The sequence below is a fragment of the Buteo buteo genome, chromosome 26 (genome assembly GCF_964188355.1).
Source record: "Buteo buteo chromosome 26, bButBut1.hap1.1, whole genome shotgun sequence".
NCBI lineage: Eukaryota > Metazoa > Chordata > Aves > Accipitriformes > Accipitridae > Buteo > Buteo buteo.
In genome coordinates this window covers 9,348,818-9,369,689 of record NC_134196.1, presented here as the reverse complement: position 1 = coordinate 9,369,689, position 20,872 = coordinate 9,348,818, and the positions used below count along the sequence as shown (strand labels likewise).

Genomic DNA, 20,872 nt, shown 5'->3' with positions numbered 1-20,872 from the left:
GAGCATTAGAGGTGAGGTCAATTAAAAACAGCTGTATCTGTTGTCATGCAGGCGGGTAGGCCAGATTCAGGAAAGCTACCGTGCTAGGTATGTACTTGCTCAATATCTACCCATAAGACAAAAGGCAAACCAGGAGATGTTTTCTAAATCTTTCTAACTGCTGGACTGGTTAGCTTTTATATATTTTAAAAGAATTACAAAATTATTAGCAAAGCTATGTAGAATTCACAAATAAATAGTTTTAGCTGAAATAGAGAGGACTTAGACAATACAAAACCATCTCAGAATTAATAAATGATTCATACCAATATGTTTCACCTAAAAATAAGTGTACATTTTTGAAACTTAAGAACTAAGTAATACCAAACTGAAGCATTTCATCCTGAGTCAAACAAAATATGCATTGGAATCTAACTTTGGCTCACACCTGATTGGTAATAAAAATTAATTTAATTCTCCCAGCAGATTCACCAGTTACAAAGCAGCTTGGAAAGTATGTGAATATGGTGATTGTAAATCAAAACAGTTCATATATTTAACAGCTGCATTTCTTAAAAAATCTAGTAGTGTGTGTTGTCAGATGGGGATGATTAGGAAACGTATAATGAGCAAGTTTGTAAACAAAAGAGAAGTGATAATGTTGCCTGAATTCTCTTGTTGATTATACTAAAGTAGCTCTGCTAAAACAATAGATTTTTCCACATTTACACTAGTTGAGATAAGAGCAAAATTTGACTGCCGTTCTGAAGGGGGAATACAGCTGAAGAAAAATAATGAGTTTTCCCACTTATGGAAGCAAAGTAAATGGTTACTTCTGTCTGATACTAAGAATTTATTGCTTGTAGTTCTCTGTCAGCACTATTACAGAGATGTTAAGCACTGTTGACGGAAATCTTTTCTTTTTCTTTTCTGTACAGATGATGACGACATGTTTTCCAATGTGTTTTGTGAAAACTCTAAGAAGCTTATCAATGTACGTTTGTTTGCCCTGGCTGCTAAATATTATTCTTTGTCCAGCCTTGGAGTGTGTACCCCATTAGAAGATGTACTTGAAGCACTGAGAGGAGACAATCAAGGAACAACAGGTATACTTACATTTGTATTTAAATTTTTACTTATTCACTATAGGACCTTTGGTTTTGGAGAGTGGTTTGTTGGGGTTTTTTCCCTACATGCTTCTCACTTCAATTTTCATTTGTTCCTAGATAGTTTCTTCATTGCCTTTGTTTAGAAAATGGATTCTCTTACTAAAATTTGAGCAAAGAGGTCACAGCGTTCAGTACATATAGACCCTTCCTGAGATTCAGTTTTAAAGGGGGTGAGATAGACAAGCAGGCACATCATTTTTTGAGATATCTTGTTAATTCCCTTTGTTTTTCTTCTCCTTAAGCAGCAGGAATCATGGTTGCTATTCTTGCTTTTTTTTAAAAGTCTCACCCTAAAATCTGGCAAGTGGGTTTTCATGTTACATCTTTTGTTTAATATTAAATATGTGCTTTGGCGTTTAGCTGAATATGGTCCAATAAGTGTTTGATGTCTCAAAAAAATTCATTTTTATTCATTCTGTATGTTTTGGACCAATACCAATTATATGTCATAAAACTAGAGTAATTTCATTTTCTGTAGTTAAAGACATTGAATTAAAACACTCTCAAGTTGGCATCAAGTTGGACACTGGAAGTCTTACCCTTCGTTATATTTTTTGTATCAGATGATAAATTGGCATTTATACTTACTTGGACTGCTGTAATTTTCACTGAAAACGTGCTCTTCATGGAGTCCTCAATCTTTATAGATTTGTCACTGTCTTTCAGATTTCTCATTAGTTTTTCAGAGGCAGACTGAGCAGCTCTCTGTCTTTGCCTTCTAGTGTGTTTTATCTCTGTAATATGTTAAAACTCTGATGTTTCTTATCCTAAGTAATAGCACCATTATATATATGTTGTGCATCTCTCCCGTTTTCTACAGCAATCTTCTCCTTCCAATTTTGCCATTTTCCATGATTGGCTCCCCAGTTTTTCATTTCTTCAGAAATACTAAAATGCCATAGCTAAGATAGTCTTAATGGGTTGTTGTGCATTGGTCTTACTTCCTGGCTTCTTTCCTTTTGCCCTCTTTCATCTGAAGCTCTTTTTTCTTGTTTGACAACTGCATGCTGCTTTTCTTCTGCTTGCTTTTTAGCTCTTTTCATTTTTATTATGCTCTCATTCCCTGTGTTCCGCTTAATTTTCTGTAATTCTCTAGTTCTACTTTGTTATCCTTGTACTTGAGTTCATATCTGGATTAGCTTTCTTAGACAAAACTACAAGGATTCTTTCATCTTCTTGTCATGCAGAATGGAGCATCAGGATAAGGCAGTTGTTGAATATTTTATTCTGTGTCTTGCAGGAGTGCTGCTCAGTTGGGTAACTCGGGCCTGGGTTTGTGATGCAGTAATTCTAAATTGTTCTTTATAGAAAAAATAAAACATGTTCCAAATGTATGCAATGGTATTATAATTCAAAACCTTTGTGTTGAATTGGCAGTAAGGATCAGTTAAATTAACTTAATTGAAGTTCCTGGTAATCATTTGGCAGAAGCAAAATACCAAATTACGGATTCATAACGTGCAAGTTGCCAAATGAAAGTTGTGATCTTTTAACTTAAGCTGTTTTAGATATTTTGGACTTAATTCTGTATTTCAGAAAATATATTCATTTCCTGACATACTAAAGCTTGCAAGTCAAAAGAAGTGTGAGTCTGAGAAAATTGGCAACTTTACCATGGCCTTGCTCATATTCTGAAAAGTATGCATCAGGATAATTCCATTTATGTTTCAGATGTTTTTAATACATTTTCTTGTTCTAAGACAAACATGCTTATGAGCCTATTCCCACAGTTTGCATACTTGCATAGCTCTCTAACTTCTTCACCATCTTAACGTAGACATATTGCTATCCTTCCTTGGAATAATTGGTAAGCACAAACTTTTCAAGCATACTGTGGACACAGCTACTCAGAATGGAGTTCTGAGTCTAAAGGGCTTTCTCCATTGCTTCCTAATGAAGGTCATTGTGGTCGTTACAGCACCATCAGGTTGCTTGCACTGAGCCCATGGGGTCCAGAAGAGTCTGGCCCAAGGGGAGGAAGCCAGCAGGAAGAATTTATCTTGTTACAGGGTCCACATCCAATATAAGAAGTGAGGGTTGCTACAGTACTGGATTAAGAGTACTCTCTACATTTGTAATGTGTTTATTGCAAAGGTAGTAGTCATGCAATGACTGTTAACGAATCCATCTTTAAATGCTATATACTGGATATCACTCTGCCTCAATGGTTTTTTTAGTATACGGTTATCCTGGTCCCTCACTCTGGCTTATGGAATTAAATCATAGTAGTGTAACTTCTGTATAGGTGGTGTTGTCTGGTGTGGACTGTGAATTTTTTTTTTTTATCTGGTATATCTGAATTCCCACAGGTAGTTGGGGTATAAAACCCCTGCACCCTGCCATAGGAGATCTTAGGAAGATCTGTGTTAGCCCTGTATAAAGGATAGTCAACTGTTCAGCTGTGACAATTCAGCTTCACAACTAAAGACGTAGCTGTAAATGGCATTATAGAGTTGAAGCAGTTTTTCAAATGGAAAGCAGCTACCTGTGCTAGGGATTCACAGTGGAAATGAGTACCATTTCAGTACCAGCTAAAACTAGTAACATTAAGCATTCTGTTACTCTATTATATCGAGGGTACTTCTGTGAAGTATTTGAACCCCACTTTCTTTTTTCATCACAAAAGGAGATGGATCTCTAAATGTCTTATGTCTTTTTAAATTAGTATTTGTTCTGCTTGCAGCAGTTGTACATATAATAAGGAAATCTACATGTATGATTATTTGTTTGAAGAAAGTAATTTTGTGATAGCAGAATGAATTTACATAGTTTGTTTAAAACCAGTATACATATTTTTTCAAATTTGCAGTTGTATTGGTAATATAAAACAGTCCCCAAATAGAGTTTTTTCTATTAGATTGTAATATGTCTGATTGTTTTTCAAAATAATGCTAAAAAATCTATCAGAATTTTGCAGAAAAAAATCCATAATTTTCTGCACAGTATCATTTTTCCTGAGCTGAAATACAAGCAGAGTGCTCATTCTGCAAAAGGTAGGAAAAGAAGCCTAAAAATGGTTAAGAAACTTTAGTAGCTAAGGTGATAAATACTTTATATACGTAGGTATAAGCAAACTATGGTTTTTCTGTGTGGAACCTCAGCTTTTGTAAATTGGGTCTTGTTTCTGGATTTCTGGATTCCTTCCATGTTTGAAATACTTATTTGACGTTAAGTTGGGTCTTGTTTCTGGATTTCTGGATTTCTTCCATGTTTGAAATACTTAATTTGGCTTAAGTACTCTCTGAAATGGTACTTCACACAGCATTACCCAATTCAGTCTTTTGAGTTCATACTATACCAAAGAGTAAAAGGTGCAATATGTGGTGATAGTTCAAAGTGACAGTGCTGCTTTGGAGAAAAGTCAAATAACTTTTATTTCTGTCAAGAAGTTAAATGTCTGTTTCTTCCTGTTCCCATTCTGCCTCTTCTTCTGATGAGCCTATCCAGGCACAAAAATGTTCAAATATAAACAAAAAAAGAGACTTTTTAAAATTTTTTTTCTGTCTTTTTTCTTTCTTTTGAAATGCTTACAGATTAAGGGGTTTTTAGGACACCGGGTAGATCTTCACAATTTGAAAGTTAAGGAGAATCTTTAGTGAAATGGCAAACACTTGTTTCTGCTGTTTGTTTTGTTTAAAAGTATTTTAGTCTATTTTTTTTCTTTTGTCAGTTCATAGAGTCTATATTAGATTTTAAGTATTGTCATAACAGTTTATTATAAAAAACCAGATGTTTAAGAAATGGAGAGATCCTGTGGGTTTTGGGAAAAATAGAGAAAACATTAGGTTTCTCATGAGCTCAGTTCAATTCCCTACTCTCTTCTAAAGAAGTAACACTCTTGGCTCTGTTCCCAGCATGATCTGATCAAGGAATGAACATAGTTTTTGTCTAATGATCAGTTTCTGGACAGATGAACACATACTGTGCAAAAAGCAGAGAACAGGAAAGTATATTAATCTGCCTAGTCATGTAGAAAAGTCTTGTTTTCTAGGAGCATACTCATCAGTAATGGTCCAGTTTCTTCTGCCATCACTCAGACTTACAAAAATTTCCATCAATTTAACTAGAGCCAAGTGTACTGTAGTGTTGGTCACCTATGAGAAATGTGTGGGTTTCTCCCAAGGGAGTGACTTCTGAGCTCCTCCTTTGGTTGGGGGATGTAAGGGTTAGCAAGTGGGTGCTTCATATTCTCTGCAAGCGGTAAACCTGTGGCAGAGATTGACTGCATCTCATTAACACATTCTCCAGCAACACTGAAATGAGTGATTTTGTACCATAAAGATGTAGTAGTTCTGTAACCCATCTATAGGTTAAAAAAATAAAGGTGTCTCTTCCTTTGAGTTTCCCCAACATCACTCATAACTTTTATTTGAGATATCTTCCACTTGATATTGTGGTCAAATCTGTATAATTAACAAGCCATACTGTGTGATTATTAATTGTCTCTGCCCTTATATTTCACCTATGTAAAGGTAAATGTGATAAATGACAGAAAAATAAATAGGAAGAACAGTTTTATAGTAGTGGCTATTGTCTAATATTTGGTCAGGTATTAATGCTACATCTTAAAACTACACCAACAGTACTAAGTTTTACAGTGTGGAATTTTACTAATTCATCTGTAATTCAGAAGTTTAGTCTTGTAATAATTTAATGAGTTTTTAATTAAAAATTACTATCCTTAAAATATAAAAATACTATAGCATATTTTTAGGCTGGTATTTTTTCTGATTGATCAGAAATCTTTATTATTATGGGTTGTGTTAATGTGTATGTATTTTCTTAATCTGATACAGGTATCAAAACTGATGAGTTTATGAATAATAAGAAATCACATGAAGTGCAGGTGATGTCAGAGCTGGTAGACAACATAGCGAATTACTGTGGTATAAAGCAGGTAAGAAAGCATTTCTTACTGTGTGTTACCTTGTACCTTCCAAATTATTCTCCTTATTGTGTTTGAGTACATGATTTTGATATTCTGTCACTGCTGTTCTTATTTTTCCTGTAAATAATTGTACCTAAAGAACAATTAGGGCCAAGAACCTTTACAGCCAAGCTGAAGGACAATTTTGTTTACAAATGTATCATTCCAAAGGACCTGCCTTTCAATGAATCACAATCATTTTATGACTCATGAAAAATATTAAGAAATTATAATCATCCTCTATACATTGAGCAGCTAAAAATTGTACTGCTTTTTTCTATATGCGAGTACTGTCATGTTTATCAGTATTATATTGCTGGGAATTTACCATAAGCATCACTAGGAGAGCAAAACTTCGTTCTTCTGTCAGGCACACAAGAGTGCCACATAGAGACCCAAATAGAAGATCTGAGAAATTTTGAAAGCTCATCTTATTCTGGCACAAGAGATTTAAATTGTTTCCTATTGTTTAATGCTGTTCACCTTTATTTAACATGGGTTGTTTAATTAGGAATTTAGTTATGACCTTTTTAGTTTGAAGAGAGACCAGATTAAGCAGAGATTTATGTAGCAGAGTGTGCATAAAATACATTTGGTAGAACATGTGTGAGATTCGGACACCCAACACCATTACCACCCAGTGATTACTCTATGAGTTGGCCGTTTCATACATCAGATGGCAAGTTCACCCTTGGATGGTGAAGAATTGCAGGATTCCTTTCTGAAATTTGATTGTAACTTATCCTTTCTTTTTAGCATGTAATTGTGATTGCACAGTGCACTAGATCACTGTTGCATTAAAACCTCGTAGATGTTCACTTGTGGATCTGTTGGCAATACTTGAGTACCGTATTTCACATTCTATTAGACAGAAGTACACCAATACCATTTCCTTGTTTTACATACAAGTAATTTTTCTGTAAGCTTTTTAAATGTTAAATTTTCTGTTAGATTCCACGTCTCAGACCTTTGTTGTGGTAATAACTAAGTATTACTAAGTATCTGGGTGAACTGAGTTGGTTTAATCATTTTAACCTCTATAATGCTAGTAACTGGCTAATGTAGCTTCATCCTCGCTTTAAACTGTAGATGACTAGTGACTCTGGACACTGCATTTGATTCCTTTCTACATCTGAGCTGCACTTGCTTTCTGTGCAAGGGGCTGTAAGTGTAAATGGAGACCAATTTCCTCCAGCCTAATACTTGTTCCCACAAAGATTTGTGGAGAACAAACTATATTTGTTTAAAACCAAAGATTAATAAGGTATGTGCCCAGATTCTATGCTGAACGTATTCCCTCTGAGCCTTTTTTTTCCCTAACTAAATACGTCTGAGTGTGGTTTCAAATTAAGGTATTGGTTGTGAGTAAGGGGGAAGAAACAACTGCAGTTGGGCAGGCCAAGTCTGTATTACCATGGTCTCTGGTGTATCTTGTCCCCCATACTGTGCCTGGCCTTTGAATGGGAGAGTGCTAGTTGGCCTGCTTCATCCCTGCAGGAGGGGGGCTGCTCAAAATTAATGGTGTGGCCAGTTGAGTGCTGGGGGTAGAGTACATGGCCGTGCTTTGTTCTGGTTAGTGGTAGAGATGTAACTGCAGTGTCCTGAGTTGCTGCTGCTGCCACCACAGACCGAAGGGCAGGCCCCAAAACTTGGGTTCAGCTCCAAGTTGCTGAAGCTGAACTTTGATTAGAAAGTTATTTGGCTCAGGCTGAGTTTAATTTAGATAATGTAAATGATGCGGTACTCTTGATAGGTTTGGGTCAGGCCAGTGGCATCCTTGAAAACAGAGATCAAAACTGAATCCTGACCATCTGTTTTGTGAGGAATGACTGATGAAGGCAAAGTTTTAAGCAGTTTTCTCCTTACAGCTGGGATTACCAAGTAAATAGAGAGCTGCAATTCAGGCCAAATATTACTGGGTGAGACGCAGTCAATTTGTGAGCATCTGCGATCGCTTACAGCGATGGAAGGCGATCTCTCCAGCAACTCTTTCAAGAGCCAGCCGCAGTGACAAGTGTGGGTGCCCTCAACAGCCGTAAAGTGGATGCACTCTGTAAAGAATAGAAATACAGTAGCAGCAGATTTGTGAAAGTAATTTCTTCTATCATTAGCATGTTTTTTGCCTTGCTTAGCTTTTGCTTCAGGCAAGTATTAGTTGTTCAAGTGTTGAAGACTTTCATGTACTGAAAAAGCTGTAGGAGAGCGTAGTTTGCTCATAATGCAATACTAAGTGTTCTCTGGAAGGTGGTGTTTCATATAGCATTTTCATTTAGATTTTAAATAGTTCCTGTGAGATTCAGGAATGAAAGGAAAGGAAAACCCATGTTCAGAGAGTAAAAAAGTAGAGCCACCTTAATGACCTAACCTAAGACCCGATGTAGCTGGTAATAAAATCTCAAACCAATCATTATTAAGTATGTGTCAATATGCTGCAATTTCATCCAGTGATTATGCACTTTTATCAGATGGCTTGGAGTATCTTTATACAAAGGATTATTTTCTGTTTATTTTTTGAAAAAATTGTAACATTTAATGAAAAATATTATTGCAGTATGTCACTGAATATGAAATGCTGACTGCTCTATATTAACTTTTTTCCATTTTAGTCATACACTGTAACAAAATTTATTTGTGCAAAGTTACAAATCCCTAATATATGAAAAGAGCTTTCCAGTTACATTAAAAAAAAAAAGAAAAGGCTCCTTCTCAGTTATTAAAAAGCAACTCCTTTTGTTTTGGTTACCTTTCAACTTAAAAAAATATAGGAATTGTAAAGTTTTAGGAGAGTTTTTTCCTTATTGATTTTTTTCTATCCTTCTCGCAAAACAAAATATATGCAACATTTAATTAAAAAATCTAGAGCTATGAAAACACAACACATGTTTTACAACAGCACGTGTCCTCAGGGTGTTTCTTTCAGATATTACAGATCACTGACAGCTTGAAAAATGCCCTCTATTTCACCTCCATACCCATGATGTATAATGGGTGGTAGAGGATATTGCTCTCCTGAGGTATTTTATAATGTAGTATAATAAATAGTAAAATGAGAATAAAAGCAAAAATTTTATTACTACTGTAATCACTTCTAGGTTAATGATTTGAATTAAACATTAAAGCAACCTAACTAAAGGGTTTTTTTTCAGTTGTTTACTGCCCCGTTTAAGCATTGCTCCTATTGTACAAGTGGAACTTCATTTTATAAAGAAGTTCTTGATAAAACTATGAAAAGAAGTCAATGATGATTCTTCTTTGTTTAAATGCACGGTTTTTTTCTTTAATGTATTTGTGAAAGTTTTCCTTGGAAATTGCAGCATGTGCAGCAAAAGTTGTGATGTGTAATGTAAGTATATAATTCTGCATTCAGCATCCATTAAATTTGTGATTTGGTGCTGGGAAATGTTGGAATGCTTCTGGAAACAAAGTTCTTGATTATGCTGTGCCAGAAACTGTGTTTAAACATAGTACCCAGCTCACTATGGACAAGACCTTTGGAGTCCATTATATCATGGAAATTTCATTTTGAAAGTTCATGCTTGGCAGATACGCTATGGATTGCTGATTACCTTTCCTTATGTAATCAAGGGAAGGTAAAGCAGGGATTAATTTAATGCCGTCTATTTGTTTAGCACAAGATCATTGCCTTCGTATTTCTAGTCAAATTTTCCTTTCGTTTTAAAACTATTCTCCCAGTGCTAATTTAACAGTATATTACTGTTTTCTTTTTACTTGGAAACAACTGAAAAAGCCTTACCCAAACTGCAGTTTGTCTTTAGAGCCACTAGAGGTCACACGTAGGAGTTGGGAATAATTCACTAGCTGACTCTTGTGTCCAAATGCTGCCTTTCACAGAAATAATTAAAAGCGTTGTAGAAGTGGAGGCGTGCATGTTCTGCGTAATAGTAGTATCTGTTACATAAAATAGTGGGTAAAATTATTCCTTGAACACTTTTTTTTCCTTCACTTTTAAATAATCTAGGAGAATACTGGTGATAAATGTGATAAATAAATGTCATTTTCAAAAAGCATGCTTAGATTATATCAATTCTATTTCACTAAATCCACTCCTGTACTGATTTCATTCAAGAAATTTGAGGATTGTAGCATACCTAGATGGCAAATATGCAGCAATATCACATGATGAGTGCAGATGAGAAAGCCACGTGCAGCCTGGGTAAATGATTTTTACCTAATAGTGTGTATTCTCCACTGTTTTACATAGTCTTCAGTGACATTGCTTCAAATTTTTCTTTCTAATTCCACGGCTGTACAAATCTTTAACTTTCTTAGAATAAGGAATAAATCTTTCTTTTTCATTTCAGTAAGAGTATTGCTGTACTGAGTATTCTTACCTGGTAAAAAACTATGCAGTTGAGTTTAAGATGGATCCATGTAGTGTATGCTGCTATTTGGACTTGCAAATATCAATGTAAGCTTTCTTAAGAACGCGTGACAGACCAAGAACAAGACCTGGATGTTCTTGAATCAAAAACTTTCAGGAATATGTAGAAAGAAGTTATTATATCTAGTCAATATAGTTTTTGGTAGATACCTGAACAGAAGCAAACATTATCATTTTCTTTCCTTAGAGAAATGTCACTCTGCCTATTCTTGTAAAATATTTTGTTATATATTTTTTTACAAATTAAAACACACATGATATAAAACAGTAGTTATGTACTTAAAGGTCTCAGGTTACCCTTGTTTCTGCTACTACTCTGTATAGTGTTTTCCTTCCTGTGTTATATCAGTCACTGAACTAGCACGTGCTATCAACTATGAGACAAACTAAACTTGTCAGCTAGTTATCCCTTCTATTTACTCCTTCTTCCAGAACAGGCAGTGGAAAGCACATGTGACATACGAGCCCCTTAGTTTTATTACAAAAGCATCCTCATGTTAATCAAAGCTGTATGGATCATTTTCACAGAATGGGAAAGCGGTATAAATAAGTGTTCTGACATAAAGGGGGATATCAATATCACCTGTCTTTAGGTCACATCTGAAGTGATTAAGTTAGGCACCGAATCTGAAGATGCTTATTTCTGTACACCTAGTGGTAGTAGGCTCCTCAGTATGGTAGTCAGGTGCCTAAAGCTAAATACTGTGAACGCTTTCTTTGCTAACTTTATATTCTGACCCAGTTTAGCAAGGGCAGGTGGTGGTGGTTTATGGTTATTTTCTTTAGCAGAAAGAAGTTCTGTGACAAAAAATATACTGAAAGTCTTTCCCAGAAGAGTCAGGACATATGCATTGCATAAGCATTGCAGTGTCTGTTTTCTGGAGCAAATCATTTAAGATTAGTCTGTGTTTTAAAGTCAGAAGGTGTACCAACAAAGCAAAAGAACTAAGTGTATTAGGAGGGATGATACTGATTAGGTAGGTATTAAATCCATGCTTAAATTTTTAGGGAATTATGTTGCTTTTGATTGAAGTATACCTTGTTGCTCATTAATATAGCAAATTTTATTTTCTTTTTTCCCCATTATCTAGGTAATCGATATAGGTTCTGGAAAAGGCTACTTGAGTTCATTTTTGTCCATGCAATATAACTTAAAAGTTTATGGAATTGACTCCTCAAACTCCAACACTAATGGTGCTCATGAAAGGAACAGAAAATTGAAGAAACACTGGAGAGCGTATCAGAGTCGAGGAAGAGCAAACCTCAAAAGCCAGAGGTTGGAAAAGGCAAATGACAGGCCAGTGGAAAATGAAGTTAAATGTAATGCAATCATTGAAAAGCCCTTAAATAATGACAGCAGTCTTCAAAGTCAGGACCAGGGGACTATCCAAGATTTAGTTCCTTCTTGTGGTTTCACAGAAGTAGCTACATCTGAAACCAGCAAACAAACTGAAGTTGATTTGGTGGCGCGGACAGAGTCTGATGAAAGCAAATTTTCTGAAGAGGTTCTTGCTATTTTAAATGTTCTGCCTGCTGATGCTGTAGAAATTTTTTCTTCATCTCAGTGTAACTGTGGGGAACTCTGTGAAGAGGAAAAGGCACAAAGAAAAATGGCATCTCTCAAGGCTAAAGCAAGCAAGTCGAGTGAATCAAACCTGTATTTTCCATTGACCTCTTGCATCACTGCAGAGACAGAACTCAGTGACATCATAACAGATCTGGAGGTTATTTTACTAATATTTGAAGTAGATTGTCTATTGTCTTTATATTGCCCTTTTCGTATGTACATTCTGTTTGCTGGATGTACATAGAATGCTGTCATTGGTGTAAATGAATATTCTGGCCCACTAATGTTTTTCAGCCAGTTAGCAGAAGTATGTCTAGCAGATTGTTTTTCTATTTTAATATATGTGTTGGGATTATTTTGAATGCGTAAAGCAGCCTTTAGAATTTATGGGGTAGATAATAATCAGTTGTCAAAGTTAACAGCATACATATTAGCACATTCAGGTATTTTACAATTGTGGTTATAGATAACATCTAATTATTATGAAAAGAGTTATATTTATCAGGTAGATGGATATATTAAGCACTGGAATTTAAATTTTCTTGAAATTTCTTACTTTTTAAGTTTTATATTTTTGTAATTTCAATTGAACTTTGAAGTCATTGGAGACTTTATTTACTATGTAAACTAGTCAGCATAAAGAGTTTGTAAAGAGCCCTATTTGCAAATAATGTTTTTATATTTTGACTTTTCAGAGTTAGTTTAAGTTCATGTAGTAATTTACTAGCTGGCAGGGGTTGTGTCTACACAAACAAGCCCAAGCTCAGCTGCCCAAAGACAGTGACACAAGTCTAGAAGCTATATGGCTGTTTAGTTGCTATGCCTGAGCTAACATACATTTGGGTACGTACATTCAGTCTTTTATGGAAAGATAAAAACTTGTCTGTGTTCAGTAGTAACTGAACTATTATATTCAGGGGTATAATTCATCTCTGATTCAAGACCATAGGCTTGTGCTGATGGCCCTATAACTTGAGCTAATAAATCCTACTGAGTATCTGAGAACATGTGGAGCAAGCTCATGTCTGTCTGCAAAAGACACCCTGAGCAGCAGGGTTTGTTGATGAAGCATATGCCTTTACACTTGCACAGTTGGATTTTGTATCCTCTTAGTATGTAATTTGTAGGATGTAAAAGGTAAAACAAATCCTGCCTTTATTTATAAATAAAACGAATTACTGTCAGAAAAGGTAGAAGCTTCATTGTGTTAAAAAATAGTAATAACCAAACTGCACATTATGTGTGATGAATGTGTGTTATTAAAAAAACTTCAAAATTTGCAATCATTTACATGTTTTAAAAGTGTTTTGAGAATTTTTAGAAATAAAATATTTTTTAGAAATAGTTTTACAAATATTTACAATTTTTTATTGTAACCATAAATTAATTTTTTTTCCTCTAACTTTCCTAAGCTGGGAACAAATGGGAGTGGGTGAAATTAGTATTTGCTGATTTATATGCTAAGTTCTGAAATTAATCTGCTGATGAAATATGCTCCAGAACAAGGAGATACCAAATTTTCCCATACTTAAGCCAGCAATCCAGAAAGTACTTTCAGTTATACCCAGGCAACCTCACTGAAGTCAGTGGTGGTCCAAAAGTGTACCTGACACAGACAGACTGGCCTCAGATTGTTCAGAAGTTTTGAGCGTTGTAATGTGTTTCCTCTGTCTTGCATGTGGTAGCCATCTTCCACTAGCTTTCTCCTGAAAGAATCTCTCTAACTTTTCCTGTCTTGGGGTTTAAATGTTCCCCTTGCAAGTGCACATCTTCCCTTAGCTTCCAAACTTGTTCCACTATTTCTGTAATTTCATGTGGAAAAAAGCTTTGTGGAATGGTGAGCCGAAGCTGACTGATAGGAAAAAAGTCTTTAAAAACTAAGCTGGACTGAAACTGAACTCTTGTCACCTAAAAATTTTGGATCCTAAGACAAGGAGAGGGCAAGCACAGAGTAGCAGCACAAAGTGGAAGGTGAGAAGGGGGACAGGGAGAATTAAAAAAACAGAGGAAAGGGGAGGTTTTAGTGTTTCGCATGTACAGATGTAATACAGATGGGTGAGAATATCAGATATAGAGCTGCAAAAGTAGGTGTGCATATAAAGTCAGAATGATTATAGAAAGGTATCCCAGTTGAATGTCTCTGGACTAATTTCTTGTTGATAACCTTGTTAATAAGGCTGAAATTCAAAGCAACGCCATGTTTACAGTGTAGGTTCCAACCAAAAATGCCAGAAGGGAAATATCTTGTTATGAATGGTGAGAAGAGGGACAATTTGGATGGAGAAATAGAGGGAAAAGGGAAACTGAAGAAAAAGGAAAGCAGGAAATAGAATGGACGGAAGAACGCAGCATCTGAAGCTGAAGTTCTTTCTTTGTGCTATGGAAGAAAGTACACATTTGTTGTTGAATAGTAATAGGCACACTGCAAAACTGTGGCAGTACTACAGTTTTGGAAATAACAAAGCCTGCTCTGTACTGTTACATCTGTATTTAGAAAGTGGTTTTGATTTCAGCAGCTTAAAGTAGTAGAAATGCCATAGATAGGTCCAGCCAGATTTACTGCAGTAAATCTGAAGTAAGAAAAGGAAGTAGCAGTGGTAATAATAACAATAACAGGAAAGCTAGGAAAGACAAGAGAAAATGGCCCGTGTCCAGTCACCACATAGATGTTGCCTTCCATGCAGGTAAACCAGCTGCTTTTTATAGTCTTGAACTTCTGCTTCCTCACAGTCAGTGAAGGTAGAGTGCAGAGCTATGTAGTTCCTTACCTGAACAAAGCAATGAGCAGTCTGTCTCCCCACAGAGGCAATGCACCATGTTTTCTTAGCACTGAAGAGCTTTTAGTATGCATTGAAAAATTCTAGAACAGAACAGCAGGAGTCCTCATGGAGTTGTGTATTTAAATCTTACAGCTCGATAACCATTTGCAGCATGTTTGGGTTTTGGAGTTTGTTGTCATTCGTGCTCTTTCAGTTGAAGAGAGAGATATTTTATTGTTGCTTTTTTTTTTCTTTTTCTTCTTAGGACTGTATGATGGTGGGTCTACATACATGTGGCGATCTTGCTGCAAATACACTTCGAATTTTTACTGCCAAGCCTGAAATCAAAGCGGTTTGCAGTGTAGGCTGCTGCTACCATCTGTTGTCAGAACAGTTTGAAAACCAAGAAGGTAATTCTGAGCTTAACTTGTGGCTGCCAGTTTGCATATTGAGAGTATTATACCTTTTAATTAATAACCTCCTTGTGTTTGTTCCTTTCCAGTGGCTTATTTAGTACTGGTTTTAATTACATTATGTGGGTCATTCACTCCCGGATGCCCTGTAGCTTTTCTGTTATGCCAATATTCCTAATATGCTTACTGAAATTAGGGACATTAATGCAGAATGTTTTTATGTGGTTATGAATACAGCTGGTTTTATTCCATTACTTCACTTGTAAAATGTGGAGGCTTTTTTAGTCCAATATGTTTTCATCCCTTTGAAATATTTTGTACCAGATTTTGCCCTTGGCTGTCTGCATGCAACATCCATTTATGTTGAGTTGTACATATACAACTATGAGCAGAATTAAGTCCTTGTAATGTAAGTTATTACTCCAAAAAACACTCATCTGGGGCATTGCCAGTTTAGAACGTTATGGAACAGTACATATATAGCTGTTTTTCCTGGGGAGACAACCAGAAGATTATTTGGGGATTCACACTACAGCAAATTTTCTTTCAAATGTGGTTTTTTTTTCATTTTTGTTAGAAAGTTGGTACCTTTACTTGAAAGGTAAATTCTGGATAATGAAAAATGTTAGGTAGCTGGCTTTCCTGAGACAAGTGGTATGTAGCTGAGCTGTCTAAATGACCATCTGCTGAAGTCCTAGAACCTGATCATCATATCAATCAAATCTGAGAGAGGGTTGGATTGGCGAAGTTTATTTCAGCTCTTTCAGGGAACTTCACAGAGAGAAAGGCAGGTGGAACCCAGCTGCAGCTCTTTAACAGTTGGCTGCTCAGGCAGCTAAGGCACGGCTCCAGACTGACCATGACACATGCTAGCTCTTGGTTGCTTTAATGATCTTTTCATGTTTTTATCTTGCTCTGCAACAATTTTAAGAGTTTTTGCAGTGTATTAATTTCAGTTATTTCACAATACTTCAGATCACCTCAAAAACAAAGGAAAAGAAAATACAATCGAAAGTTCTAAGTTATGGAAATGTGATTATTAGTAAAAAACATACAATTCCTTTTACATCAGAGTTTTAAAAAATGATGAACTTTTCAGGCACTTGTCATTAAGTTTGTGTGTCTGAAACATTTGGTTGTTTCTCATTATTGCAAAGAGGACATGACTTCCTGTTCTACTTTTTCCAGACCAGTGCATAAGGCTTTACTAAATTATTGTTACTCAGACACCACCAAAGGATCAGATGTGATAACCTATTTTAAGTTCAAACAAACAGATGTACATGCACAGTGGTAAGAGATACTGTAGTTTCACAGCAGTATGGAAATGAAGCCAAATTGCATGTTGGAATTTCTAGCTGTTTGATTTTTCTCAGCTTGAAGGATAAAAATTATTCTCAAAGAAGAACCTTTGGGCAGAATAAAAGGAAATTACAGTATTCTTTTTCTGGGAAAGAACGCATAAGTAGTTCCAGTGATGCTCAAAAAAATTGATTTTTTTTTTTTTACTATTACTATGAGGGTATATATTCTAAAATCTATAATGCTGTTGTATACCCCTGGAAAAGTCTTCTGCTATATGGCTTGTTCTTAAATGCACAGTGGAGGTATAAGAGCGCAAGGACCGACAATATCTAAAAGTTAAAATTTCTTAAAAGGGAAAATGGGAAAGAATTAGGACTACAGCTTATGTGTATACTTCTTATGCATGGATTTCAAACTGACAAAGCATTGTAGAGGATGCTAGAGGGCTCTGTAACTAATCGGATGGTATGTATCCAACAATTCACTTGTACAAGAAGTAAACTAATTCCTCTTGTAGCTGTCTGAGGCAAGTGAATATCGGTACTGCTTCCAAAATGGTCCAAATCATAGAATCGTGATGAAATAATTCCAAAATGGTCCAAATCATAGAATCGTGATGAAATAATTTAACTTGGAAGTGGCTTCTGGAGGTCATCTGGTCCAGATCACGGCACAAGGCAGGGCCAGCTTAGATCAGGTTGTTCAGGGCTTTGTCCAGCCGTGTTTTTAATATCTCCAAGGGCAGTGATTCAGCAGCCCATTCCAATGTTTGCACTCAGCATGAAGTTTTTTTCTCATATCTGTTCAGAATTTGCAGCTTTTGTGCATTATCTATTGTCTTTTCATTGTGCACTTCCAAGAATAGTCTGGCTTAATCTTTTCTGTTCCCTTTCCTTTAGGTAGTTGAAGACAGCAGTTAGATCCCTCCTTGACCTTCTCTGCAGCCCTGTAGTCCTCTTGCCACCACTGAACTCATTCCAGTAAGTCAGTGTGGTGGGCTGGAGAGCCCAAAGAAGCACTCTAGATACTCTCACACTTAAAAGTGCTAAAAAGGGGGAATAATCACATCCCTTAACCTGCAGGCTTCACCATTAAGCTTCACAGTCCTATCAATTTTCTACCGACCTTAGAGTCCACCTGTTTGAGTCATATCTTTCTAATTTGTCTGTAAAGGTACTAAGGAAACCTTGCTGAAAGCCTCGCTAAAGTCATGATAAACTGACTGTGCTCTCCCCTAGTTCATGGAGCGTGAGTTCTTGGAGTTCACTGCATCAAAGAAGGCAATAAAGTTTGTCAGTCCCTGGTAAATTCCTGCCAGCTATTCTCAATCTCCTTCTTGTTCTTCAGGGGCCTGGGCGTGGTTTCCAGGAAAATTTACTCCATAAGCTTATTGAGAACTGAGGTTAGACTGAAGATGGGTGTGATGTTTGCCTTTTTCCTGTCATCAGGAACTTCCCTTGATGGAGGTGACCTTTCAAAGATGATAAGAGTGTGGCCTTCGGGTGACACCAGCCAGTTGCCTCAGTTTCCTGAAATGCATCCCACCTGGTGACATGCACTTGTGACTTGTGTATTTCCAGTTTGCTGTGTGGTCCCTGAGCCAATATAATCTCTACCGTAGGTAGTCCTTCACTTGCCCAGGCTCTGATACCAAGCTCAGGGAAGCTACTGCCTAATCTAGGCATCAGCCAGAGATTGCAGAGACCTGTGGAAGCCTTATGAGGAGAGACTAGTTTGAATATTAGGATGCAGACTTAGAGCTAGATCTCTGCAGTGATGGATAGAAGATTGTCCTAAGAAGCAGAGAGAATTGGGCAGAATTTTCTGCCACACAGGAAATCACTTACTTGTTTGAAATCAGTCCAGTAAGCAAGGGCTTGCCTGTGAGGACACACTGTTATAAAGCATTCTATACTTATTTTAACTTGACTTAGTAGCTTTGAGGCTTTAAAGTTTTTAAAAATGTGTTTTTAAAATGTCATTGCTCTATTTTTTTTTTTTTTTTTTCCCCCAGTTTAAAAGCTTTTTTATTTTCTTGAGGTGCACACCCTTAAGGACAAGGTTAAGGCAAGTGCACGTCAAAGCTCTTTCCCCCAGAGTAGCACATTCTCCATCTTCGCTGCTGCTTTAATGTAAATGCAGATGGTTGTTCTCATAAGCCTAGTTGAAGCAGATGTGCCAGCTCACAGAAAAGCTGCTGTGGACTGATGGTTGCCATCACTTGAGATGGCTGGGCTGTATGTTTTTTGGCAGTTAAGTTTTATTTAATACCAAGATCAATCTTGTTTGAGGCCAGTGTAAAATTGCTTTTCCACTTCTTATTAACTGGAATTAACTGATACTCATGGGAAGAAATTTTACCTGTTTTGATGCCTAACGTAGTGTTTATAAGTCTGAGGTGGTGAGTTGACAAAATATCAACAAAATGTTACTATGCTATTTTTGGTGGGCTATTGAATCACCTTGGTTATCGCAAGTTTGGTTTGTTTGTCTCTAAGGAGCTGACTACAGGGAATAATGCCTTACATTCCTCATATATTCTAAAAAGGGTAAAGATATTGCAAGATTGCCTGATTCAGTTTGCCATTGGACCCACTGTGAATACTTTGGGAGCATTTCTGATGAAATCAGGTGCCAGTAGTCACAGTCTTGAATATTGCAATCAGTATACAGTGTCCTTCTATGTGTCTATAAATAAGCTCAATTCGTCTGGAAATTTTTGTCATGGGACCACATTTCCAATTATGCTGGGAATAATTTTGAACTCTTAAGATCATGAAAGCCTTTGTTTTGATTTATTAGTAACTACAACAACCAAGAGGTGCTGTGTAATGTCAATTTCAATTCACTTAAAAAAAGTTGAAGCCAGTGACTTTTAACACCTGTCTTTAAATTTCACTGCTGTTATAAGCAGTACCAAATACTAAATTTCAGTTAATAAGGAATATTATGACAGCTCTTGGAAAATTCTAAGCGGTTTTACTTTGGCTTTCTCTAAGGAGAATTGGCTGTTTATACAGAGATTCTTCTATGGATAAAATGCACTTAGCCATTAGTATAATTGATTCCTTTGGGGTTTTTCTTCACTGTTACTGCATCGGGTAGTCAATTACATCAGAGTAGTAAGGATTTTACTATTTATTAGAGACTTTTTACATAAACCTATTTACATAGCAAACCATTATGGCAGTTTTTCTGGAAAAAAATCAGTTTGCTAATGATTTTTAGGTTAAAAACAAACTCTGTGCCTCTGTTCAGGAGCTATTCTTAGGATTTGAGGGAGCTGTTTTATCTTACATTCGGCTAATACATTTCTGGAGCAATGCACCAGGTGGACTATGATTATCCCTTAACAGACAGTAACTGCAAATTTAAGATATTTTCAAAAAGGCTTGACTTTCCTTAAAAGGATGTGTTTATGTATTCTAATTCTTTTCCTTTCCTCCTCTGTACCACCAAACACATCAGTACCAGTCTAGAAACCAGTGAAATTCTTCAAAATGATATCCTCTGTTTTCAGAAAAAAACACATGAACATTACTATTGCTAAGGAGCTACTTATAAATAAGTATTTCATGATTTGAAATAAGACATAGGTGTAGTTGTATAGGTAGTTTCAATGATAGCTGTCTGATAGAAACCCTTTTTGAGGTTAGCTTGAGTACTGCAAATTGTGAACTCCAGCTTTTGTAAGGATTTCCAGTGCCAGGTCACTGCTCTAGGACGAAGAAGATACATGCTGGGCAGAGTTGTTCTAGAGCCAGCCTGGGAGCTGTGGAGAGCAGCTTCTTGTTAAGGCACTCTGGAAGAAGTCAGCAAGCCTTTTGCAGCAGAAGAGTAAGAGCCTTGGACTCTCAAGTTATGTAAAGACAAACTTTGACTGCACTTGTTAAGCTCTAACTTTTAAAAGCTAGTGAACATAATTAAAGGAACTGAAAAGGATGCAAAGGGTAGTCAAAGTTCACATACAGAATTTTATCAGATTTGTGAAAGCTGAAAAGGCCTTGAATAAGGTGGATTCAACGGACAAAAACATCAAAACTGAATTTTCTAAAGGGTTCCTTACACAAACAATGGCTTCATATCACTCCGTTCCATTGAAATATGGAAAGATTAGTTACTGGTTTAGAAATATTAGAGTACAGATGATTTATGTGTGGCCTAGGTATATTTTCAAAGATATTCCACAGCCAATGTCTTAAAATAGCTATCACTGATACCATGGCAACACAGGAAAACACATCCAAGCAAAAGATCAAAAAGCTTGCTTTCCTTTCCAAGGCATCTTTAGATATTGCTGCACAGGGCACATTTCCATGAATTTGTGACAGAGCTAACTAGTCACTAAAAC

At 36.3% G+C, this 20,872-nt stretch overlaps 1 protein-coding gene across 5 annotated transcripts in view; it reads left to right on the top strand.

Moving 5' to 3' along the window:
- METTL25 (methyltransferase like 25) overlaps window positions 1–20,872 on the top strand; it is a 64,329-nt gene that overhangs the window by 7,213 nt on the left and 36,244 nt on the right. For all 5 annotated transcript variants that reach the window (XR_012654493.1, XR_012654494.1, XM_075058095.1 and 2 more), the window contains exons 2-5: window positions 918–1,085; window positions 5,945–6,045; window positions 11,569–12,201; window positions 15,069–15,213. Coding sequence is in view for 3 of the 5 variants with exons in the window: in XM_075058095.1 (XP_074914196.1) it covers window positions 918–1,085; window positions 5,945–6,045; window positions 11,569–12,201; window positions 15,069–15,213 (1,047 nt within the window). In the remaining 2 variants the exon portion in view is untranslated. The remainder of the gene's footprint in view (window positions 1–917; window positions 1,086–5,944; window positions 6,046–11,568; window positions 12,202–15,068; window positions 15,214–20,872) is intronic.